The following is a 26,006-nucleotide window of genomic DNA, read 5'->3' as shown; positions in this document are numbered from 1 at the left end:
TAAATAACTCCTACAACTCAACAATAAAAAGACAATCTGGGACTTCCCTGGTGATCCAGTGGCTAAGACTCCTCACTCCCAATGTAGGGGGCCCAGATTTGATCCCTGGTCAGGAAACTGGATGGAATCACCTCCACTCCTGCTTTATCTTCTCTGTCTTTGAACTTCTTACCCTCAAGTCCCAGTTCTCCATGAGGTACTCTCTGGATCCTCATGCAGAGCAATCCCATGGCAGCTGGGCTGTGTGGACTTCAATACTACACTTACCACATGATTAAATCCTTCCTGTCTCTCTTAACCCAAAGACTATGAGGCCTCTGGGTTCACTGAACCAAGACCAATTTGGAGGCTCTTCAGTTCAGTTCAGTTCAGTCGCTTAGTCCTGTCCGACTCTTTGAGACCCCATGGACTGTAGCGTGCCAGGCTTCCCTGTCCATCACCAACCCCCAGAGCTTGCTTAAACTCATGTCCATTGAGTTGGTGATGCCATCCAACCATTTCATCCTCTGTTGTTCCCTTCTCTTCCTGCCTTCAATCTTTCCCATCATCAGGGTCTTTTCTAAAGTCAGTTCTTCACATCAGGTGGCCAAAGTACTGGAGTTTCAGTCCTTCCAATGAATATTCAGTCCTTCCAATGAATATTCAGGACTGATTTCTTTTAGGATGGATTGGTTTGATCTCCTTGTAATGAATATTCAGGACTGATTTCCTTTAGGATGAATTGGTTTGATCTCCTTGCAGTCCAAGGAGATCAGTCCTTCCAATGAATTTTCAGGACTGATTTCCTTTAGGATGAATTGGTTTGATCTCCTTGCAGTCCAAGGGACTCTCAAGAGTCTTCTCCAACAACACAGTTCAAAAGCATCAATTCTTTAGCACTCAGCTTTCTTTGTTGTCCAAATCTCACATTCATACATGACTGCTGGAAAAACCATGGCTTTGACTAGATGGACCTTTGTTGGCAAAGTAATGTCTTTGCTTTTTTTTTTTTTAATGTCTCTACTTTTTAATATGCTGTCTAGTTTGGTCATAACTTTACTTCCAAGGAGCAAGTGTCTTTTAATTTCATGACTGCAGTCACCATCTGCAGTGATTTTGGAGCCCCCCAAAATAAAGTCTGTCACTGTTTCCATTGTTTCCCCATCTATTTGCCATGAAGTGATGGGACAGATGCCATGGTCTTAGTTTTCTGAATGCTGAGTTTTAAGAAAAACATTTTTTCTCTCCTCTTTCGCTTTCATCAAAGGGCTCTTTAGTTCTTCCAGCCTGGCATTTCATATGATATACTCTGCATATAAGTTAAATAAGCAGGGTAACAATATACAACCTTGATGTACTCCTTTCCCTATTTGGTACCAGTCTGTTGTTCCATGTCCGGTTCTAACTGTTGCCTCTTGACCTACATACAGTTTTCTCAGGAGGCAGGTAAGGTGGTCTGGTATTCCCATCTCTTTCAGAATTTTCCACAGTTTGTTATGATCCACACAGTCAAAGGCTTGGGCGTGGTCAATGAAGCAGTAGTAGATGTTTTTCTGGAACTCTCTTGCTTTTTCAATGATCCAATGGGTGTTGGCAATTTGATCTCTGGTTCCTCTGCCTTTTCTAAATCCAGCTTGAACATCTGGAAGTTCACAGTTCATGTATTGCTGAAGCCTGGGTTGGAGAATTTTGAGCATTACTTTGCTAGCGTGTGAGATGAGTGCAATTGTGCGGTAGTTTGAACATTCTTTGTCATTGCCTTTCTTTGGGATTGGAATGAAAACTGACCTTTTCCAGTCCTGTGGCTACTGCTGATTTTTCCAAATTTGCTGGCGTATTGAGTGCAGCACTTTCACAGCATCATCTTTTAGGATTTGAAATAGCTCAACTGGAATTCCATCACCTCCACTAGCTTTGTTTGTTTGTAGTGATGCTTTCTAAAGCCCCCTTGACTTCACATTCCAGGATGTCTGGCACTAGGTAAGTGATCACACCATCGTGATTATCTGGGTCGTGAAGATCTTTTTTGTATAGTTCTTTCATGTATTTTTGCCATCTCTTTTTAATGTCTTCTGTTTCTGTTAGGTCTATACTATTTCTGTCCTTTATTGTGCCCATCTTTGCATGAAATGTTCCCTTGGTATCACTAATTTTCTTGAAGAGATGTCTAGTCTTTCCCATTCTATTGTTTTCCTCTATTTCTAAGCATTGATCACTGATGAAGGCTTTCATATCTCTCCTTACTATTCTTTGAAACTGTGCATTCAGATGGATATATCTTTCCTTTTCTCCTTTGCCTTTCACTTCTCTTCTTTTCTCAGCTATTTGTAAGGCCTCCTCAGACAACCATTTTGCCTTTTTGCATTTCTTTTTCTTGGGGATGGTCTTGATCACTGCCTCCTGTACAATGTCACGAACCTCTGTCCATCAGTCTTCAGACACTCTGTCTGTCAGATCTAATCCCTTGAATCTGTTTGTCACTTCCACTGTATAATTGTAAGGGATTTGATTTAGGTCATATCTGAATGGTCTAGTGGTTTTCCCTACTTTCTTCAATTTAAGTCTGAATTTGGCAATAAGGAGTTCATGATCTGAGCCACAGTCAGCTCTCTGTTTGTTTGTTTGTTTGTTTTTGCTGACTGTATAGAGCTTCTCCATCTTTGGCTGCAAAGAATATAATCAACCCGAGTTTGGTATTGACCATCTGGTGATGTCCATGTGTAGAGTCTTCTCTTGTGTTGTTGGAAGAGGGTGTTTGCTATGACCAGTGTGTTCTCTTGGAAAAACTGTGTTACCCTTTTCCCTGCTTCATTCTGTACTCCAAGGACAAATTTGCCTGTTACTCCAGGTATCTCTTGACTACCTACTTTTGCATTCCAGAGACTCTTATAATAGTTTAATTAAGAGATGACACAGCCTGAAGTGGGCAACAGTAGGGGAAGAGTGAGGTGACACTTAACTCCTGAGACAGGAATTAAGAAATGGCAGGACTTGGTTGATGGGAGGCATTAGAATGTAGTCCTTGAAATGTGTAGGCTGTGCTGCCCAACAGCTTAGTTTCTAAATCACACTCTGCCACTTTAGTGGCTATGGACTTGGGCAAGTTACTTAATCCTTCTTACTTGTTTTCTTATTTGTAAAATAGGAATAATGACAGCATTTATTTCTTAGGTGTGTTGTGAAGATTAAACTAGTTGCGACAAAGTGCCTAAAACAGTCAGTACCTAGCACATAAGTGTTAGTTGCTATTTTGTTAAAATAATAATAAATATGGTTATTATTACTGTATAACTGGATATGAAGAGTGAAAGAGATTAAGGAAATAATGATAAATGCCAGGTTTCTAATCTGAGCAACTCAGTGGAATGAGGTATTTTTTCATAAGATGGGACATTGGAAAAATAACAGAATTGAGAGATAAAACTGTAAATTCAATTTTTGTGTGTGTGTGTGGCCACACCACACAGCTTTTGGAATCTTTGTTCCTAGACCAGGGAATGAACCTGGGCCATGACAGTGAAAGCCCAGAATCCTAACGACTAGAGGAGTGGGGAACTCCTATAAATTCAACTTTTTTCATGAAGACTTTATTTTTTTAGAGCAGTTGTAGGTTTACAACAGGTTAGGATGGTACAGAGATTCCCATATGCCCCCACTTCCACACATGTGTAGCCTCCCCATAATCAATATCCCCCACTACAGAGGTACATTTGTTACAACTGACGAACCTACATTGATGCATCAATGTCCCCCAAAGTCCATAGTTTATGAGTTCAGTTTTTGATAAGCTGAATGAGAGGTGCCTGTAGCACTTCCAAGTGGAGATGTCTAGCAGGCTGTAGTATATCAATATTTGTAGTTCATTAGAGAGTTCTGGGACGGAGATATAGACTTGGGAATCATCCACACAGGTTAATTCAAATCATGGGCATGGATAAGCTTGCCAAGCCAAGTGTTTAAGGCAGCAGCACAGTGGTTAATACTGTTCAAGGTTCCTTCTCTTCTCTTTAGTAAGCATATTAGTGATCTATTGCTGTGTTTACCCCAAAACTTAGTTACTTAAAAAACCACTATTTGGGACTTCCTTGGTGGTTCAGTGGTTAAGAATCCACGCTTCCACTGCAGAGGGCACAGTTTCTAATCACTGGTTGGGGAACTAAGATACCTGCTTGCCCTGCAGCACACCAAAACCAAAACCAAAACACACACCAAAACCCAACAGCTTCCTGTCCGTCCATGAATCTGAGTTTAGTTGGGTTCCTCTGCCTCAGGGTCGCTCCCAAACCTTCAGTCAAGGTGTCAGCCAGGGCTGCAGGCATGTCAAAGCATATAGGACCACAAAGTACATTAAAAAAAAAAAAAAATGATGAAAAATCCAGCAGATCCTACCTGTGGTTACACTCTGTAACTTCCAAGGCTAAGTCAGAAGAGGCTGTGCAGCTTATACCAGTCTCTTTCTTGGGATGCTCAACTTCAAAACCCAGTTGCCAAGCTGTGAGGAAGCTCAGGCCACACGAAGGAAACGTAAACGTGTTCCAGCTGATGGTTCCCACAGAGGTCCTAGCTGACATCACCGTGTTGTCTGCATGTCAGATAGATGACATGACAGATCCTGAAGCCTCAGGCTCTCAGGATCTATTCCTACTACTTTCCACTAGTTCCCGTTTCAGCTCTGTCTTCGCCATAAAGTTGTCACGAAGAGGAAATTAAGAAATAATAAGGGTAAAGAGAGGAGCCTGGCGGGTTACAGTCAGTAAGGTCGCAAAGAGTCGGACACAACTGGAGCGACTTAGCACGCACGCCTTGAACGGAGCCTGACACTTAATACCCGGTTACGATTAGCTACTTTTATGATTATTTTAAAAGTTTTTATTAGCTCTTAATACTTTTTCAGTGTCTAGTGAAGAAATAAAGAATTCTAAATCTAATGGATTAATTCTTTTCCCTTCAGCGCCCCATATGCTTGCTGACACAACTAGCTCTTCACCCAGGGTTAATTACCTCTTTGCGCTCGTTTGCACATCTGATACCAGGGGATATGTGGTTCGTGTACTAGGACGGCGTTAGGACCTAAAGTGATGTCTGGGGCGTGGCTGTTGAGACGTGAACAAGGCCTAGTGGAGGCGGGCGCAGGTGAGAAGAGCCGCACCCACTTAGGAGACCGACTTGTATATCAGTGTGGTCTCTCATTCCTGTGCAACCTCAGGCAAGAGACTCCCTGCCTTACGGTTCCGTTTCCCCTTCGGCAGAAAAAAGAAATTTATTATTTCCTGTGCTTCCTCTCTCACAAGGTTGCTGTGACGATCCTGAAGTAGATTGTGGGGAGAACACTCCGTTATTCCAAACCTGGAGCCTTAGAAACCCGAGGGAGAAGGGAAAGTCCGTAACTTGACAAACTCTATCGTCTCAAGCCTGTGAGAGTTATCCTAGAACGTCTCATCTCTATGGTAGATGGGCTCGAATTCCGGGGCCGACTAAGTTACTCTTCCGGGGGGAATTGCTACTGCTTCCGGGGCGGGACGCGGCGAAGGGTTTGCGGTGCCTCAGCCAGCTCCTAGCCGGTGTCTCAGCGCTCCTCGCAGTTATGAGCTTCCTCAGAAGTTTCCCGCCGCCTGGGTCGGCTGAGGGCCTACGGCAGCAGCAACCAGACACCGAGGCTGTGCTGAACGGGAAGGGCCTCGGCACCGGCACCCTGTACATCGCTGAAAGGTAGGGTCTCTGTTTCCGAGGGCTGGCTTCCTGCGCGCCTCGTCTCTGCCGGGCGCGGGCGGTGCGGAGTAGCGTGGGGGAGACTGAGGCGTCTGAGGCTGTGGGGCTGGGGAGCGCGTGCCCCGCTTTGCCTCGGAGGTGCCTCTGTTGAGGAGAAGACTCGTGTGTTCCAGTGTCGTCTCCTCGGAGCCTTCTTGTCTCTCTTCGTCGTCAGACGGTGTTCGCCTCATTCATTGCGCTTTCTACCCACCTGTTTACTGGAGGTCTGACGGGGTGCTGCTTTTTATTCAAGGTCTCATTGTAAGGTTTTGAGTTTCCAGGACCTGAGTGAAGAAGAGTCATCGAAGTGCCTGCCACGTTGATGATCAGGAATGGGAGGTGTTGCCCTGGGTAGGATATGTAGGTTTAGAGCAAATTGTGCAGGATTTTTAAAGCTTGGTTAAGGGGGTATAGGTTTTCTTCTGTAGGTATGAGTGGGGAGAGGAACACCTGCACCCCCACACTGGTAGGGGTTGTATCCAGAGGTACCTAACTCATTTCTGTTCCTAGAAGGAATTGCCCTTTTATTTGGGTACCTGGAGCATTTTTTGCTTTCATAGACTTGTTTTACATGTTGAGATTGTAGAATAGAAGTTCTCATTTCCACGACATAGTTCCATTCATCTTCAAGCCAACAGTCATGCATTGAATCTTTTCCTGTCCTTCGCTTCTCTCTGTATTCTGTATCAGTTTTGTCTGCAGTCAGAGAAAATTCCCTTCTTTTAAGAAGTCACGTGATTATGTTGGACCCACACAGATAATCCAGGGTAATCTCTCTCTTTTCTTGTGAACTGATTAGTAACCTTAATTACATACACAAAGTCCCTTCTGCCATGCAGCATATTCACAGGTTTGGCACCAGGAGATGTGAGAGTCATAGGGGCCAAAATTCTCCCTGCCACAGCAGGCACAAAAAGATGTAAAGAACCCCTTGCTTTCGAAGGAAATCTAGTCATTGAACAAAGCTTAGGTTTCTGGCCAGTCACAGGTAGGAAATATGGATGAGAGAAGATCAAGTTTGGGGTAAAGTACAGGTAATGAGTTTGGTCTGCAAATGTGGATTAGTTGCACATATGAGCATATTTCTTGGGAGAGTTGTGTTAAAGATGGATGGATTAGATACTTGAGAAGAGAGGGCCAAGGATAGAACCTTGGGGACACACCTACACAAGTTATGTTATAGAAGAAGAAAGTGAAAGTGAAGTCTCTCAGTTGTGCCAGACTCTTTGCGACCCCATGGACAGTAACCTGCACCAAGCTCCTCTGTCCATGGGATTTTCCAGGCAAGAGTACTGGAGTGGGTTGCCGTTTCCTTCTCCAGGGAATCTTCCTGACCCAGGGATTGAACCCAGGTCTTCCTCATTGTAGACAGACACTTTACCGTCTGAGCCACCAGGGAAGAAGAGACTTGAGGAAAAAGAGAGGAGTGGTCAAATAAAATAAAATCTGAAAAGCGCCTGTTGGGTATTGACAAGAAGATCTTCAGAGATCTTGCAAGAGCAATTTCTTTCAAGGAGTAGAAAGTGGAACACAGATATATTCTTAGCCCCTACACAGTCCCCCTTTTCTCCATGGCTTCTCTGTGCATTGTCTCCTGTATAATATAAATCCTATTAGGGGAAGGTCCTATGCTTGTTTTTTCATTTGGATAAATTTCAAAACTAAAGAAAAGTTGCAAGTGTTGTAAATTAATAGCCATAGCTCCTTCACAGAGATTCATCAGTCGTTAACATTTGGCCACATTTATCTCTCTTTTTTCTGAGCTTTTTGAGTTGCAGACATGTCATCATTTCACCTATAAATACTTGTGTCAAAATCTAAGGATAAGGACATTCTCTTGTATAACCATAGTGAGGAAGTACAGACTCCTTTTAAGCTCTTAACTGTTTAAAAAATTATTTATTTCAACTTTTTACTAACATCTTTTTAAGAAAGTATTTTTATAAAATATACATACAAAAAATATGAATTACAAATAGATGGTTTAAGGAGTTATATTTAAACTAACACCTGCATAGCACCTCAAGGTTAAGAGTAGAATATTACCAGTACCTTGGACACCATTTTTCATCCCTCTTAATTCATTATTAGCCTTACCTCTTTGGTTTCTTGCCCCTTTTTGTTCTTTCCCACCTAGCATTTCCAAATCTTGCTTTTTTTTTTCGGTCTGCGTTGCGTCTTCCTTGCTTTGTGCATGCTTTCTCTAGTTGTGGTGAGCAGGGCTACTCTTTATTATGGTGTTCAGGCTTCTTGTGGAGCACAGGGCTCTAGGCACATGGGTTTCAGTAGTTGAGCATGTGGGCACCAGTAGTTGAGGCGCATAGGCATGTGAAATCTTCCTGGACCAGGGATCAAATCTGTGTCCCCTGCACTGGCAGGTGGATTCTTATCCTCTTCGCCACCAGGGAAGTCCCTGTACCTTGACAGAGTCAACATCTCAACAAACTGGGAATGCTTCATAGCTGCTGCCGCCGCTGCTGCTAAGTCCCTTCAGTCGTGTCCGACTCTGTGCGATCCCATAGACAGCAGCCCACCAGGCTCCCCCATCCCTGGGATTCTCCAGGCAAGAACACTGGAGTGGGTTGCCATTTCCTTCTCCAATGCAGAAAAGTGAAAGTGAAGTCGCTGAGTCTTGTCTGACTCTTAGCGACCCCATGGACTGCGGCCCACCAGGCTACTCCATCCATGGGATTTTCCAGGCAAGAGTACTAGAGTGGGGTGCCATTGCCTTCTCCGATGCTTCATAGAGGATGTGACAAATGAGGATTGACAGTTAGCCAGGTAAATGAGGTGGGTCTGAGAGGAAACATTCTAATTAGAAGAAACAGGATGCTCAGAGGCAAGGGTGAGAAACAATACTATGTGTGCCAGGATATGTATTGTGTGTTCACACACACATACGCACAGTCAAGCAGTTCTCTTATTTTAGGGACCAACGGAGAAAGAGTGGAAACATAGTAAAGCTAGAGAAGGAGCTTCCCTGATGCCTCAGTGGTAAAGAATCCGCCTGCCAGTGCAAAGGACACGGATTCAATCCCTGATCCAGGAAGATCCCACATGCAGCTAAGCTCCTGAGCCACAACTGTTGAGCCTGTGCTCTAGAATCCCGGAGCCACAACTACTGAAGCCTGTGCACCCTGCAACCGGTGCTCCGCAGCAAGAGAGGCCGTTGCAGTGAGAAACCACGTACCACAACTAGAGAAAAGCCTGTGCGGCAACAAAGACCCAGCGCGACCAAAAATAAATACATAAAGCTGGAGAAGGAGGGAGTCATGTTCTTGAGTTTAGCTTATGGCCTAAAGGCTTTGTGCAAACTACTTTAGTGTTGTAGGTAAAGAGGAACAGGGTCTGATTTGTTTTTAGGTAGTTTTTCAGGTGAAGATTGAGAGATTTAGAACTCCTTTGGACTTATTTTCAAAGCTTAGTTTTCATAGGAATTTGACTTTTTGTCCAAATGAAGAAAGGAACAGAGGCATGAATCATTCAAAATAGATTATTTGAAACAAGTGAAATAAAATATTTAAATTAAAAATAGGTAACTTAAATTTATAAGTAATGCTCTTTTTATGTTTATTCCCAAGTCAATTTTAAACCAGATAATTAAGCCAACCTAAATTCAAGATCTCTCTTATCTTTCTGTCCTGTCTTTTTCCCCAGGCCAGGAATAAAATACACTGTTAATTTGTGCGGAACCATTGGAGGATAGCACAACATTTCCTCTGTATCTTTACTAACTGCCAGATTCTTGTTTTTCCCTTATGTGACTCATGGTTTCTTTGGGACTGGATATATAATTAGGGTTTCCCTGGTGGCTCAGACAGTAAAGACTCTACCTGCAATAGGGGAGACCTGGATTCGATCCCTGGGTTGGAAAGATCCTCTGGAGGAAGGCATGGCAACCCACTCCCGTGTTCTTGTCTGGAGAAGCCCCATGGACAGAGGAGCCTGGCGTCCACGGGGTTGCAGAGTCAGACACGACTGAGCAACTAAGCACAGCACAGGGTATAGTTAGATAGTTTGGTTTTGAAGGGCTTTTCTTCTAGAATATATGAAAAGAAAATAAGTAAAAAATCAGAACTTAATAATGAGAGTAAATGTTGCTTTTGAGTGAAACTTTCTTCTGTTCTGTTGAGTATATAATCCATGTTCCTGTATAAGATTATGAGTACTCCACGGGAAATGCCCTGGGGAGATAGCATTTGTTCTGCCAGCAGTAAGGAACTACAGAGCAATAATTATGTGCTTTTTAAAGTGAAAGCCATAATTTATAGGCACTGAGTCTGTACTTGTTTTTCAGGTTTTCCATCTCCTAATTGAGTCATTAAAGAAAATTTTGTGGCTCTGGGTATTTCACATCATTTTGGGTACTGAAATTTGGAATACTCCTTTCTGAATTATGATAATGCCAGGGGATTTCTGAAGTGAGAAAAAAAGGAGTTTATTTGCTTTAAATAATATAGTTTTAATAAGGAACTGGCAGTACTTCTGTGATGCCTGAGCACTATTTCTTCTCCACATTAAGAGGAAAGCAGTGGAGGAAAGGCCCATAGAGCACATGCAGTCTAACTACAATAATAAAATCTACTTCTTTGGACCCAATGGGATGAGTTATTCTAGAGCTTTTATCACTTTAAAAAGCTTCCCAGTTTTTCATTTTCAATAAGCATGTTGAAACCTTTCTCAATGACAGTGCTTTTTTTTTTTTTTTGCTTTTTTGTTTTGTTTTGTTTTAGTGTACAGTTCCTTATGTTTTAGTGTGTTTACAAAATTGTGCAATTTTCACCATAATCTAATTCTGCCTTTGCTTTTATGAGTGAGAGTCAAGTGTTACACATTTGTTTTGTGCTATTAGCCATTGATTTCCTTTGGGGGATTGAGGTGTAAAGCTCAGCCTCCCCTTACATTGAGTATGAATGCTCTCAGACTGCTGCAGTGTCATTGTTCCCACACAAGAAGTCCTAGGTTCTACTCTTGTGTTTGTTTTTGCTTCCTTAGATGTCAGACTGCCAGTCTTGTTACAGTTGTATAGAAAATAGAAGATATGGGGTTTTTATTGCATTAACTTCTTTTTAAAGTAAAAGCTTCATTGACCTAATTTACATAGCATGCAATCCATGTATTTAAATATATGCGTGTGTATGTGTATGTGTGTATAGGACTATCATAGTGGCTCAGCAATAAAGAATCTGCCTGCAGTGCAGGAGCAGCAGGAGACACGGGTTCAGTTCTTGGGTGGGAAAGATCCCCTGGAGGAGATCATGGCAACCCACTGTACTATTTGCCTGGAGAATTCCATGGACAAAGGAGCCTGACGGGCTACAGTCCATGGGGTCACAAAGAGTCAGACATGACTGAAGTGACTCGGCATGCATACATATAATATATGTAACATACATAAATATGTTATATATTAATAAATAGGTATATATAACAGAGTTGTGCAGCCATCAACACAGTGTTATTTACTTTTAATTTCTTACTTATTTTTTTGGCCATGCTGCACAGCCTGTGGGATCTTAATTCCCCAACCAAGAATTGAATCTGGGCCCCAAAATTGAAAGCACCAAGTTATAACCACTGGACCGCCAAGGAATTCCCAATTCCTGAATATTAGAATATTAGATCTAATATTCTAGAATATTAGAATATTCAGGAATTTTAGAATATTTTCATGTCCCCCAAAGAAACTGACACCTGTTAGCAGTCACTTTGTATTTTCCTCCAGCCCTGTACAACCAGTATAGTGCATTGGCTTTTATTTTATTAACATTTTTGTGGTTTCTTAAGCATCTTTTTTGCAACTTTTTTCCCTGCTAAATGGTGCAGTTCCAGATGGGTGAAGTATTACCAAAAAAATCAATCAGTCCTTACTCAAAACTCAGAGTACTGATTTTCCTGATAGTTTTCCTTTGTTAAAGCAATAAAATATTTGCATTGACCACTTTTGAGGGATAACTAGACATTGCTTATTTGTGGCTTTCTCCTTAAGTTGCAAAATAAATGAAAGGCTTCATAACATCTGCTTTTCAATGTGATGATTATTTTCCAACTTGTGTTATTACAGCCATTTCATGTGTATGTTATTTAATGTAGGATTAGTGGAGAAATTAGTGCTTCTTAGGTATTTATTGCATATTTACATGCTAAGCATTGTGGCAATGGTTTTGAAGAATGTTAAAGCTTTGTCAAGTAACTCATGTTCTGTCCGATACATATAAAATTCATTACCACAGAGTTAGGTGCTCAGTTGTATATTACTGAGCCTAAGCGCGATTTAGGAAAAGAAGAGATCATTGCACTGGAATAATTGAAGAGAGGGTTTATGGAAAGACTGGGACTTACCCAAACGAAGAAGATTTGCCAAAGCAAAGAAGATGCCTGAAGACATTCCAAATACAAACAAGCATAAAAAGGCATAGAAACACACATGTGACTTAAGAAAAATAGCATTTCAAATCTGTTTGGATATTTAGATAGGGGAAAGTGAACTATAACAGAACTGTCTTAAAGAAACTAAATTCCTGCTGCGAATTTTCTTCTTTTAGGAGATTTCTAAACAATATGCTTGAATTTATTCACATATATATTAATATATGTCCAAGCTGAACCTTTATAAACATCAAATTAGGACATCAAATTAGGATTTAATTTCTTCAAATAATCCACTTCACACATGTTTTTCAGCCGCCTGTCTTGGTTAGATGGCTCTGGATTAGGATTCTCCCTGGAATACCCCACCATTAGTTTGCATGCAGTATCCAGGGACCTAAACGCCTATCCACGAGAGCATCTGTATGTTATGGTGAATGCCAAATTTGGAGGTATGTATGGTATAATTTAATCTTGAGCTTCCTTTGGTGTAGTATATTTCAAAAAGCAGTCACTGATGATGATAATGTAGTATTCAAGCCATTCACTTATTTTGGATAATACTTTCTTAAGCAAAATTTCAGCACACTAAAATAATTTGCACACTGCCTTTTACTTTCTACATATTAATAGTTGCACTTAAAATTATTTAGCTGTTATGCATTTGCATTTCTTGTTTCTCCTCTTGAGTTTGTTATTCTTTCTCAGTGTAAAGGTATTTACTTTTAGCACCCTTAGAGGCTTGGATCCATATGCTTCCCTACTAATAGTTTAGGATAGAACCTGTTTTGTTTTGTTATAGAAATAGTTCTTAATGGTGGACATGTTGCCCTCTCCCGACATTTGCCAGTTACATTTTGTCATGGCATTTTTGTCACCACTAGAGGTGGAGAGGAGCGCTACTGACATCTAGTTAGAGGCCAGGGATACTACTAAACATCCTACAATTCCTAGGACAGGCTCCCACAACAGAGAATTGAATTAACCAGTCCAAATGTCAATATTATTGTCTCAAGATTGAGAAACCCTATGGTACAAGATTGCCAGGTCTTGCAGATGGAGGAAACAACAGAGTCATAAAAATCTAGTACGGTTGATGAAAGAAGAAGTAAGAAAGATTTTTAAGATCCATTTTTTAGGCTCTCCATAATGAATTTCCCTGAGAGCTCAGTTGGTAAAGAATTCGCCTTGAAAAAAAAAAAAAAAGAACCTGCCTGCAATGCAGGAGACCCCGGTTTGATTCTTGGGGCAGGAAGGTCCCATGAAGAAGGGATAGGCTACCCACTCCAGTTTTCTTGAGCTTCCCTGTGGCTCACTTGGTAAAGAATGTGCCTGCAATGTGGCAGACCTGGGTTTGATCCCTGGGTTGGGAAGATCCCTTGGAGAAGGGAAAGGCTACCTACTCCAGTATTCTGGCCTAGAGAATTCCATGAATTGGGGTCACAAACAGTTGGACATGCCTGAGCCACTTTCACAATGAGTTTCAAGAATTCTAAGTGAGAAACAAGTTAGGCAGGAAATAAAAACTTCTGCTTGATTTTTTAAGTATAACTAAAGTTTTTATAGTATATTAGTTTAATATGTTCATCCTTTGTGAGAATGAATAACTTTGGAGTTGAAAGACTGTTGTTACATTTTAGTAAACTTTTGATTTGAAGATAGTGCTTTGCTTTTCTTTGAAATAGCATGTAAGAAATAATGCCATGAATTTTCCTGTTGAGCTATTGCTCTTCCAATTTGGGATTTAGTATGGTTTCAGATATAACATGAGCATTTATATTGTGTGACACTACTTATTTAATTTTAAGACTTTTGGCACACCCTGCCTCATTAAGTGATAGACTGATTTAGCGATTTGAAAATATTTTTGGTGTGAGATTTAAAACTCTTGCCATTGGGAAGCATCTAAAGGTAGATAAAAATCTAGTGGAATTTGAAAGAGGGTAAGGAAATGTAAAAAGCTGTTGACCTTGTGTTGTAGTGAGACTTCCAGATGAGGTGGCCTTGGACACAAAGTTCACTTTCCATCTAAGTATCTTCAACTATGATTTTATAACCAAGAGTTTATATGCCATGTTTAGTTGAAAGCTTTCATTCATTCACTGATATATAGACATGAAATTTTATTTATTTCTATTTATTCTTATTATTTATTTATTTATTTGGCCATGCTACAAGGCTCGTAGGATCTTAGTTGCTTGGCCAGGGATGGAATGCAAGGCCCTGGCAGTGAGAGCCCAAGTCCTAACCACTGGACTGCCAGCGAATCCACACTCCCTGCGCCACCACCCTCCCCCCCCCCACCCTTTTTTTTGCCATTCATTCGTAGATGTGAAATTTTAGAGATACTCTTGTTGCTGCTGCTAAGTCACTTCAGTCGTGTCTGACTCTGTATGACCCCATAGACGGCAGCCCACCAGGCTCCCCCATCTCTGGGATTCTCCAAGCAAGAACACTGGAGTGGGTTGCCATTTCCTTCTCCAATGCATGAAAAGTGAAAGTGAAGTCGCTTAGTTGTGTCTGATTCTTGGTGACCCCATGGACTGCAGCCCACCAGGCTCCTCCATCCATGGGATTTTCCAGGCAAGAGTACTGGAGTGGGGTGCCATTGCCTTCTCTTGTTAGTCAGTTTTAAATTTTGGTGTGACATGCTCATAAATAGTGTAGAGCATTGGCATTGGGCAAAGGTGTATGTCAGAAAATAAAGTTAGAGAAGTAGGGTTTGAATAAAGCTAGCTAAAAGGGAAAGCACACTGCACCAGAACTTGGTAGGCAAGTCATTTTCATCTCTCTGAGCCTCCATTTTATCCAAAATAATTAGGGCATTGTAGTAATTTTTGGTTTTTAAACCTGGCTGCACATTAGAAACACCTTGGAAACTTGTTAAAAATACAATTTGGGGAGTCCCAAACTAGGTAATAAGGATTCGGCAGGTTTGGGGTGGGTATTTTAAACATATATTCTATATGATTATCTTCTTGAGATAGACGGAATTAAAACTCTTACTAAAATAAGTAAAACTTTTCTATCTTACTAGGGAGTAGTTTTTTCCATCACCTGTATTTTAATACTTCTCCATTTCTGTTTATCTGGAACTGCACTTTTATAAGTTACACAGATGTGGATCCTGTTTTTCCAGCCTTTGGTCCTCTTGTCCTGATTCTTCAAGCCCCATATATTTATTTATTTATTTATTTTTTCTGTTTGGCTTACCTCCATTAACCACTAAAGTAGACCATCAGCTTATTGTTGAGAACATTAGATTATTTTTTAAATGACTAAAAAAAATACATTCCCATTTCTAAAATTTTAGAAACGTTTAAGGAGACAAGAGTTTGGTAGTCACTACTATGATCTAGTATGAGATGATTAATGTTTGTCATAGTGGTGTTTTTTTCCTAATTGTAAAAATGCTATATTTCTCTTTATTGCTTTAAGATACATACCTGTAGAAGAAAGGTTTGAAAAAAGGTGTTAATAGTGGTTATTTCTAGGGAGAGGACTAGAGGGGTAGGGACTTTTTACTTTGAATCCATCTTGACTCTTTCCATTATTTTTGTACCATTATTTGAATTTATGGTTTGAAAAGTGACGTCCATTCAGTTATGGAACAGTAGTTATAGTATGATATCATTTTTTTAAATGCGTTGAAAAAGTTTGGTAGTACCATAATGTATTCAACTACTAAGAATTTTTTAGAACTGTCCAATATTTTTGTATTTTACTATTTTACAGAAGACACATCTCTTTTATGTAACAATTTAATAACATTAGAAACAGGACAGAAAAGTTCTATTATATATATTACTTAAAGCTGCTAATAGTGGCCATTTAAAATTTTGTGTTTTTTGCTTATCTGTATTTTTTCATTATTCAGTGAACTTGTGTGACTTATAAAAATTAAAAGTTAAAAAATATATAGTGGGTACCCCTTATTAAAAAGCTCTTAACATATTGTCAGCTTGCTTTCCAGAAAGTATATACTTTGAATGCCTTTCTACTTTATCTCCATCTATATGGAGAATTAACATTTTTTCAAAATGGCAGCTGTAATATGCTAAACAAAAGTTGTATTTTTAAGATGATTTTTTTAACGTGTTTTGGTGGTTTTGGGGTCTGTTTTATTCACCTTTTTTAAAAAACATTATGAAATAATTCATATGTTGAAAAGTTCAGAATAATTTTTTTAAAAAGTTTTTCATTATATAATATCCAGTGTAAATTCTAACATTTTTTCATAATTAGTCTAAAAAAAATAAAATTATATTAATACTATGGAAATTTGTTTTTATACCCCTCCCCATTTCATTCCTAATTCTGTCTCCAGAGTTTTTCTTAAAGATGATGTGTGTCCTTCCTGTCTATGCTTTTAGATTTTTACGGAGTGTGTATATATATATACACACCCTTAAGCAATATAATGGTTCTCTTTTGTGTTTAAAACTTGTAAATGTAAATGGTATTATATATATTCTCCAGTGAGCTCTTTTACTCAATTATGTTTTAAAATTCCTTCATTTTGATCCATATAAATCACATTTATTCATTTTCAGATGTTATCTACTGAACATAATATGATCAAGTTACAATACATCTATTTTCCTTTTTTAAATTAACATTTCTTATATTTTCTGTAGTACATAAAGTACTTCAGGAAACATTCATGTACTTAGATTAAGAATTGCTGGGTAATAGGATATGTACATCTGGAGTGATTTTAGCAGTTTCCACTTTGACCAACAGGATGTGCTAGTTCTCTTTATTGAACATTTGTAGCTTTTTCTTGCCAACAGACTTTATTTATTAATTTATCTTTGGAGTCAGTTAATTTTTATGGGCCTTAGTTTTCTTATCTGTAAATTGTTGGTGATAAATCACAGTGGTTTACAGACTGCTGCTGAACTCATTGTTTCATGGTGAAATAAACAGACATGACAGTGAAACTCTAATTGTTAGAGGTCTGACTCTCTGGGTTTCCTCACCCCCTACCATGATGTTGGGGCTTGGTATCCCTAGAACTTCAAGTACAGTGTGACTAGACCAGAGAGACTATCCAGAGTCTTTTTTTAGCTCTAAAATAATGTTTTATAATTGGGAGTAAAAAAAATGCAATATTTAGATGTATCAATAAACATCCTTTAAGAAATACTTTTAAGATTCTATTTTTAAACATAAATATAGTTAAAAAGCTGTTTTTTAATACCCTTTCTTTTCTTTTTTTATACCCTTTCTAGAAGAATCAAAAGAATCGGTTGCTGATGAAGAAGAGGAAGATAGTGATGATGACATTGAACCTATTTCTGAATTTAGATTTGTGCCTAGTGATAAATCAGCATGTGAGTATTCTGTAGAACATGTGGTTTTTTTCCCTTTAAGTACCAAACATTCTTTCTTCCCCTGCCCCTGTCTCTGTCTCTCACACACACACACACACACACACACACACACACACACGCACACACACGCACGCACGCACGCACACCTTCATCCTCATTTGTTGTTATTGTTTATTGTTTTAGTCGCTAAGTTATATCTGACTCTTTTGCGACCCCATGGACTGTAGCCTACCAGGCTTATCTGTCCATGGGGTTTCCCAGGCAAGAATACTAGAGTGGGTTGCCATTTCCTTCTCCAGAGGATCTTGCCAATCTGGGGATCAAACCCATGTCTCCTGCACTGGCAGACGGATTCTTTGCCACTGAGCCACCAGGGAAGCCCTCACTCTCATTCAGTTCAGTTCAATCGCTCAGTTGTGTCCGACTCTTTGCGACCCCATGAATTGCAGCACGCCAGGCCTCCCTGTCCATCACCAACTCCTGGAGTTCACTCAAACTCACGTACATCGAGTCGGTGATGCCATCCAGCCATCTCATCCTCTGTCGTCCCCTTTTCCTCCTGCCCCCAATCCCTCCCAGCATCAGAGTCTTTTCCAGTGAGTCAGCTCTTCACGTGTGGTGGCCGAAGTACTGGAGCTTCAGCTTTAGCATCATTCCCTCCAAAGAACACCCAGGGCTGTCTCCTTCAGAATGGACTGGTTGGATCTCCTTGCAGTCCAAGGGACTCTCAAGAGTCTTCTCCAACACCACAGTTCAAAAGCATCAATTCTTCAGCCCTCAGCTTTCTTCACAGTCCAACTCTCACATCCATACATGACCACTGGAAAAACCATAGCCTTGACTAGACGGACCTTTGTTGGCAAAGTAATGTCTTTGCTATTCAAGCCCTCACTCTCATTACCTCTGTTCTATTGCTTTTTCTTCATTTTAGCATCTGTAATACCATTGAGGACCAGATACCTATTAATACAAAGATTGTCAATGAAGTGAGTGTAGTAGATACCATGTTCCTGGTGTGTTTTGTGAATGGAGGAACCTGTTATTTATGGACTTGGTCCTGTTGACTGTGAATCTCACTGAATAGAGGACAGTGGGCTCGTGGCAATTCCGAAGTGGATGATGCCAGGACAACTGGAAGGAGCGCTGCCTTGAGGGGCTTCACCCTGATGCCAGTAGTCTGACCAGGACTCTGATGCTTTTTCTTGGAAAATCCAACAAGGCATGAGGAGATCTCAGTAATATTTCAAAAAGACCTCTTATTATTAATATTTTGTGGCTTGTCTATTGCCATCAAGATTGATTTTCCTTGAAATTTGGCATATTTTGTAAATACTGTGACCCTAGTATACCTCTTAGAGCAGGAAATGGCAACCCACTCCAGTATTCTTGCCTGGAGAATCCCATGGACAGAGGAGTCTGGCAGGCTACAGTCCTTGGAGTCACAAGAGTCGGACACAACTTAGCGACTAAATCACCACCAATATACCTCTTGTCTACTCATTAAATTTATTTGCCCTGATGGTTGTCTTATTAGATTTTTATTGTACATTAATCAGAAAAAAATTAATGAGAAATTTTTAATTTACTTGTTCAGTGGAGGCAATGTTCACTGCAATGTGTGAATGCCAGGCTTTGCATCCAGATCCTGAGGATGAAGATTCAGATGATTACGATGGAGACGAATATGATGTGGAAGCCCATGGTTAGTGAAGTGGATTTTTTTTAAAGTGTTTGTGTATGTATTTAAAACATTTATGTATGTGTGTTTCATTTTAAACATGTATTTGTATAGGGTATGGGGTTATAATTCTTTTATATCTCTTAATTATTCATGTAGCTTGGTTTTTAATAAAAGTTAGTGGCACAATTCATGTCTCAGCCAAGTTAGAAAATGTTAACAGGCATCCCAAGCTTGAGGGCAAAACATAGAGATACGTTTTCTTCCCCCCTTTCGGGGGGGAAGAAAACAGAAGTAAATAGAAGAAAAGACTGTGATAAGATAATGGGTAGTTGGGAGAATCTTTTAAAGTTGAAGTTGCTCCCAGAAAACAAGCCTCTCTCCACTGCTTGGAACCTGTATCATCTACATCTTTAACGTATTCCATCAACCACCTCATTGCTAAGGTGATGTCTTTTCCCCAGAACCATACTTCATTTATCTAAGATTATCTCCCTTTACCTCCTCAGAGCAAAATACAGTCACTAGCTTGGTGTAGAGTCTTGTTACTTGAGGTGTCTGCTGTTTTCTTCTCTTTTCTCATGGATACCAGTTTGGCTCGCTAAAGCTGTTGCCTCCTTATGTACCACCTCCTGGCTTGAGACAGACTCATTTCTGGGATTCTCCTTTATATACATCTAAATACATTCTCATCTTTGCTGAAGTTTCAGGGTAATTTAATTTTTAAATCCTGTTTGTATTTTCCAGAATTTCTGGTTTTTTAAAAGCAGGATGCATTTTAATCAGCAAAAAACAGTCATGTAAAATTCCCACCTTGGGATAAAACTCTGTAATCTTAGGAACACCCTCTTTTCCTCCTAGTCCCTGGACATTTGATTCTTTGGGAATTGCTATATACTTGCTTGTTATCTCTTAGAATCCCTTCTCATCTTAGAGAGTAGAGACATTTTCTGTGTATATTTGTCTTCAATAGATGGCTGATGTGTGTGTGTTGAATAAATGTTGAGTGTTTTCCTTGAAGCCTTTTTTCACTGTACCTTATCTTCAGTAGATAGATGCATTATTGATTGTCTTTTTTTCCCCCTAATTGTTCTATAATGGCCTAAAAGCTTTTAATTTATTTAGAACAAGGGCAGGGGGACATCCCTACATTTTATACCTATGAAGAAGGATTATCCCATTTAACAGCAGAAGGCCAAGCCACACTGGAGAGATTGGAAGGAATGCTTTCTCAGTCTGTGAGCAGCCAGTATAACATGGCTGGAGTCCGGACAGAAGATTCAGTAAGAGATTATGAAGGTGAGTACTCGGAATTCGTGATGGTATAGGAAGCAAATGTAGAATTACGTAGAATGGGAACTATATGTAAGTGTTTTTAAACTTTTTTCCCTAACTTAACAAAAATCTGTAAGTTTTGTATTCTTTTGACTCCGCCTTTATCATTTGTTCCCTGCCAGTCTAATACTGACTGCTATGGATTTTTCCTTTAAATGACTTTTCAGATCTCCTTGCTATAACTACTGCTATGCTCCAAACATAGGTCCTTTTTCCCTCACACTGGATTTGTAGTAGGAAATTTTTTGCCTCAAATCAGTCTTCCCTCTACCTCACTGCGCCTTATTAATCTTCTGAGAACACTCAGTGTCATTGATATTCACCATATAAATTCTTTGGACTCTGGAGAGACACCTCTGTCTTTGCGCCACTTGTCTCCAATCTTGTTCCTACTACCCTCAAGAAAACATTTAGGTAGTGTTCCTATGTGTCAGATCCTGATGGAAGCACGTTATGTGTATTTACTCATTTAATCCTTCCAAGAACCTTCTGGTAGATGTTGTTTAGCGGCTTCAGTCATGTCTGACTCTTTGCAACCCCATGGACTGTAGCCCGCTGGGCTCCTCAGTCCATGGGATTTCCCAGGCAAGAGTACTGGAGTGGGTTGCCATTTCCTTCTCCACAGTAGATGCTGTTATGATCCCCATTTTATAGATGAAGAAACTAAGGCACAGAAAGGTCACATACCTAGCTTGCAGTCAAATAGCTAATAAGTGGTAAGGGGATTAAATAAGCTAATGTGTAAAAACAATCTGCCAGATACCGTTATGAGCATTTCTTGCATCCTCCATGTATTCAGTTCAGTATTTTGTGTTGCTACAGAATCTTAACACTTTTAATTTTTAGTGATGCAGAATGTTCTTAAAGAGGATTGCCATAGTTTTTCTTTTATTGATATTTAAGTTTCTCTCATAATGTTGTGATCATTATCTCCATGTACATAGCGTTCTGACCTGAGGGTCCTGAAGTTCTGGGGTATTTAATTTGGAATTAGGCTGTGGGTCACGTTACTGTTCGTTGTGTCTGCTCTCCATTTTAAGCTCTACATGGTGAGCCTCTAACATAGGCTTTAGGGTTAGGTGACTCAGGTGATCTCTAGTGCTATACCGAAATCTTAGCTGAAAGAATTCAAGATACTCCTTTTTTTTTTTTATTATAGTGATTAGCTGAAGAGTACCCTTGGACATTAAAAAACCTTTCATCACTGAAGGCTTTTTGTTGTTTTTAATTATAGAACTTTTTATTTAATGCTTTATAGCAACTGACTTTAAGGTCACGAACACTTGTTGGTAAAGTGAGATAATTGGACTTGTATTCCTAAGCCTCACTGGCATATTGAGTTGCCTATACATAAAATTCAGCTTAAACCATTCTCTCTCTTCTTAAGTTCTGGGTACCCACATCACTTTTTTTTCCACTTATTTAATTTGACCTGTGCAATTTCTTTTTTTAAATTTATTTTTAAAATAATATATTAACAGTATGCAACATGATGTTCTGATAAATCCATAGTGAAATTTCAACTGGTGGCATTTCAGTACTTCCTGTGTTTGTTTATGTAAGAGATGTTTGTTGAGCTACTGTGGCAGGTAGAGAGAATACAGGAGTGCCTAAGGAAGATGCAGTTAATATCTATCAATGGCATTCTAGTGGAGAGAAAAAGAAATTAACTAGTTAGGTAGTTACAGTACATTGTGATACAACATTGAGATAAAGGGGAAGCTTGAAGAACTATGGAATCAGAGGCTGGACAGTCAGAGAGAGATTCAAACTTCATGGAGTAAGTGACATTTAAGCCACAGTCTGAAGATAAATAAAAATGAACCAAGTAAAGAGGGATTACATACAGTTTGGGGAGAGAGGCAGGTCAGGGGGTCAGTCATGTGTAAAGTGAAGGATCAAGAGACCATTCAGCTTTGGGGAACTGAAAGTTCATTATATCTGGAATTCTTGAGTGTGATGGGTAGCTATTATGGCAACAGATAAAGGTGGAATAGTGAACTGGACTGTATAGTAACGGAACTTGAAAGCTGTGTTAAAGAATTTCAACCTGTGTTTAAGTCAGTGGGAAGCCATTGAAGAATTTTAGTTTGATTAGTGTTTTAGAATATGACTCTGGCTTTGATACAAAAAATTAATTGCAAAGGGAGATACTAGAGGAGATACTAGATACTTAAGAAGCTTATGATTTAAATTAGATGAGAGATAGTGGCCTAATTAGGGAGTGGCAGTAGTGTCAAAAGACTGAACAAATTTGAGAGGTATTTAAGAGATAGAAGCAACAGAAGTTAGAGATATGGTAGGGGTTTCTGGGTTGAGCAAGTAAGAAGTATCCTTTTGGAAAGGGATGTATTTTCTATGTGGAAAGGTGAGTTAATTTTATATAAGTGTTTTATTTGTATGTCCTGCTGAATGTCTGGGTGGTGGGGTGCCAATGGGCTGTGGGCAGAAGCCAGTTTGTGGTGGGCTAAAGAGTTGAGCGTGAGTGGGAGGTGAAGAAGTGGCAAAAGCAGCTTTAGACAGCTCTTTCCAGGGGGCTTTTTTTGGTTGTTGGTTCTCCCCCATCTTTTTTTTTTTTTCAATGAGATTAAAAAAACAGAGATAAGTAAGAATCTCACTTTACTTATTTATTTCAGTCTTTTCTACTGAATTATGTTGCAAGCTTAGATAGTACTTCATGCTTTAAAAAAAGAAGTCATACGGTGAAACATCTAACACAGTTCTGTGAAGAGTGAAAAATGGATGCTTGCTGCATTTGAAAGTCCCTGCTTGGAGTTCTTTCAGTTCTGAGACTGAGAGTTGCAAAGTGAAAGTTAAATATACATACTAATTTTAACTTGGCCTAAATCCACAGGTGGCATTTTTCTTAGTCTGTTCCTTGGTAGTTTCAATTGTCAAGACTAATACAATTATGTAAAGTTTAAAAATAAAATAAAATTAAAAAAAAAAAAAGAAATAGCAACTCTTACCAGCAGAGGGCGCTAGCTTCCTTCTGGTTGAAATCTAAGCTGACTCTTAACTATCAGAAGTGCTTAGTAGACTGTTGCTCAGTGGTTAATTTTTTCTTCAGATGGGATGGAGGTAGATACTACACCAACAGTTGCTGGACAGTTTGAGGATGCAGATGTTGATCACTGAAAATGATGGATGCTGCTTTAGGGTGAGTATTTTCTCCCTTGTCACTGAACATGAAAGTCATGTGAAACAATTGATTTTTATTTTCAGATTTGAGGAGAACTCTAACAAATTAGCAGTTGTGGGAAAATGTTTTTTAATCCATTTATGAAATTACTTGAAACTATGTAGTTTTTGCCGCTAAGAAATCAAGATCTGCCAGCATGGTAATGTTCAGGTTAACATTTACTGAGCACTTACTAGCTGCCAAGCACTGTGCTAGCCGTTGAGAGTACATGGAAGGATAAGACGCTGATTTTCAGTGAATCAAGAGAAGGACATTACCCTTTGTTCAAAAGCAGAGATCTCCCTGGTTGACTCATGTGGGAGCAGCAGAACTTGAGGTCATGTCCCGCTCTGCTCTTGAGTCAACTTTTCCTTCCCACTTAGGATATTTGAAACCTTAGCATTTCATCAAAAACACAAAACAGAGATTTGCTACAATAATTCACAAAGCAGATTATTGCCTTTGTGAATATAACATCTTAACCATGAATTGTGATAATGGATCTCAGCTTTCCTCTCAGCTGCTGCCAGTGGAACTAATAGAAAATAACCTTAAAAGTTCTGTGATATATGTCTCTTTACTTATACAACATTTACTTCTGTCATTGGTAGCCATCATCTAAAATCAGCAGTGTCTCCTCTACAGTTTGCTTAAAGTATGTGTTAACATTGTTGGAGCTCTGCTAATGTTAATTTTCAGATTTCACAGTTCTGGATATCAATATTTCACTGTTGAAATAATACTTTATGGGGAATCTTTCAGTACTGATATGTCTTCTTCCCTTATTGATGAGATTCTTTATTTATCACATTCTTCATAGTATATGGATTTTTTTCAGTAATTTTTATTAAAACTGGAAAACAGATTTTTTGATCTGGATTTAACATATTTCTTCTTGAAAAGGGACTATTCAAAGAATACCAACTATTCTATTAATAAGATGGAGAAACGTATTTGGTATGTCACTAATGGTTACACAAATGGAATGTTGGAGCATTTTTCTGGTGAGAATTCTTAGGATTCTTTGAAGTACAATTTTTATGATGAAATAACTGTAAAATAGCCACAACTTTCTAATGAACTGATAATTTGTTTATGTTCATTTTGTGCTATAGCTGGAGCAAAGAGATTTTTATTCATAAAGTTTATGAATAAAAAAGTTCTTCATCTGGATAATGAATTATCCAGCATTAACCTTAATTAATTAATCTTAATTCCAAACAATGTCTGTAAATTTTTAATCATTTAAAATTACATTTGGCTTTGAGGAGAGAACAAGAAATAATTGGAGTATGTAGGTAGGTATTAGAAATATCAAGATAATGAAGCTAGGACCTCTCGATGGACAAGATAGAGTGCGGGGGCAGGCACATGAGTGGTGGAATCACAGCTCCACCACATTACCAGCTCTGTGCCTTCAGACAAGGAGTGTAACTTCTACAATTCTCAGTTTCCCCTTCTGAAAAATGAAGATGATAGTAACTGCCTGGCAGGATTATTGCAAAGATTGAAATATAATATATGTAAGTCCTCTGGCAGTCTTGACTAGGCATTTAATAAATAATAGCTATTAGTATAAACACTGTAAACCTTTTGTTTTTCAGATTCTGCTCATAACTGTAGGAGAGAACTTGGTGCCTCTTCCACTGTGGAGTGGGTGTTGATGAAAGTCTTTTTCTTTCTCCAAAACTTACCTGAACCAGTTCTTTCTTGAGACAGAGTATACTGAGACAAGAAGCTGTCACCAGCACAAGAAACTATGACCTTTATTAACAAAGGTGAATTAACTTAACCAGAAGGGTATTTGTAGTTTATGATTTACCCCAAACCGTTGTGTCTAGGTGTACCCTCTGAGTAGGCCTGTGATTCCCACCTTCACTATATGCATCCTCAAAACCTAGCAGGACTACGTGGTGGAAATGCGCTGGCGTTTGAAGGTGTAGGTAGACTGCGTGGGAAAGAGAGGCTGAATCTAAGCTATACGCCTTAGGGCCTAAGGATACCCTTAACTCCTTAAAAAAGAAAAACAGAGGTCTCGGAGAAATCCTAATCTCTGCACTTTCCACAGGGATAAAGGTCTTTTTACTAACTGGGGACCCAGGTCAGTTAACTCTAGGGAGCCTCTTCAGAAACAGCCCAGCCACACGTATTACCACTAACACAAGTGCTCCTGCCTAGCCTTTGCTCCTTTCACCATGTTTCATCAGTCTGTTCTGTTATAACCGCTTAGGTTGTATCCTTTCATTGCCAGCCTCTCAGGTCAGTTTCTGTAAAAGAACAAGCGGAATTGGGATGAAGTTCTCAAAGTATTTCAGAAAATTGTTTTGTCTTTGTGATAGCTTAACAAATAAATTTAGGTTTTCTATATTATTGTGCTCTC

The 26,006-nt window shown here is 39.4% G+C and overlaps 1 protein-coding gene across 2 annotated transcripts; it reads left to right on the top strand.

Moving 5' to 3' along the window:
• Positions 1–5,476: 5,476 nt before the first annotated feature.
• On the top strand, positions 5,477–25,993 carry CLNS1A (chloride nucleotide-sensitive channel 1A). 2 transcript variants are annotated; one of them, XM_027531773.1, is made up of 7 exons: positions 5,477–5,688; positions 12,412–12,548; positions 17,331–17,432; positions 19,027–19,134; positions 20,236–20,409; positions 23,516–23,605; positions 25,231–25,993. In XM_027531773.1, exons 1-6 carry the CDS (start codon positions 5,564–5,566, stop codon positions 23,581–23,583), a joined length of 714 nt encoding a protein of 237 aa, XP_027387574.1. In that variant the 5' UTR covers positions 5,477–5,563; the 3' UTR covers positions 23,584–23,605; positions 25,231–25,993. The 2 variants fall into 2 exon arrangements, with proteins under 2 accessions (XP_027387574.1, XP_027387575.1); XM_027531774.1 differs by having other exon boundaries at positions 5,488–5,688; positions 20,299–20,409; positions 25,231–25,816.
• The last annotated feature ends 13 nt before the right edge of the window (positions 25,994–26,006 follow it).

The sequence above is a fragment of the Bos indicus x Bos taurus genome, chromosome 29 (genome assembly GCF_003369695.1).
Source record: "Bos indicus x Bos taurus breed Angus x Brahman F1 hybrid chromosome 29, Bos_hybrid_MaternalHap_v2.0, whole genome shotgun sequence".
Classification (NCBI taxonomy): domain Eukaryota; kingdom Metazoa; phylum Chordata; class Mammalia; order Artiodactyla; family Bovidae; genus Bos; species Bos indicus x Bos taurus.
This window is presented reverse-complemented; position numbering and strand designations above follow the sequence as displayed.

Coding starts and splice junctions, on each gene's coding strand:
- CLNS1A (XM_027531773.1), top strand. CDS start 5,564: ATGAGCTTCCTCAGAAGTTTCCCGCCGCCTGGGTCGGCTGAGGGCCTA. Junction 12,549..17,330: donor GGTGAATGCCAAATTTGGAG/GTATGTATGGTA, acceptor TACCCTTTCTAG/AAGAATCAAAAGAATCGGTT. Junction 17,433..19,026: donor GCCTAGTGATAAATCAGCAT/GTGAGTATTCTG, acceptor TTACTTGTTCAG/TGGAGGCAATGTTCACTGCA.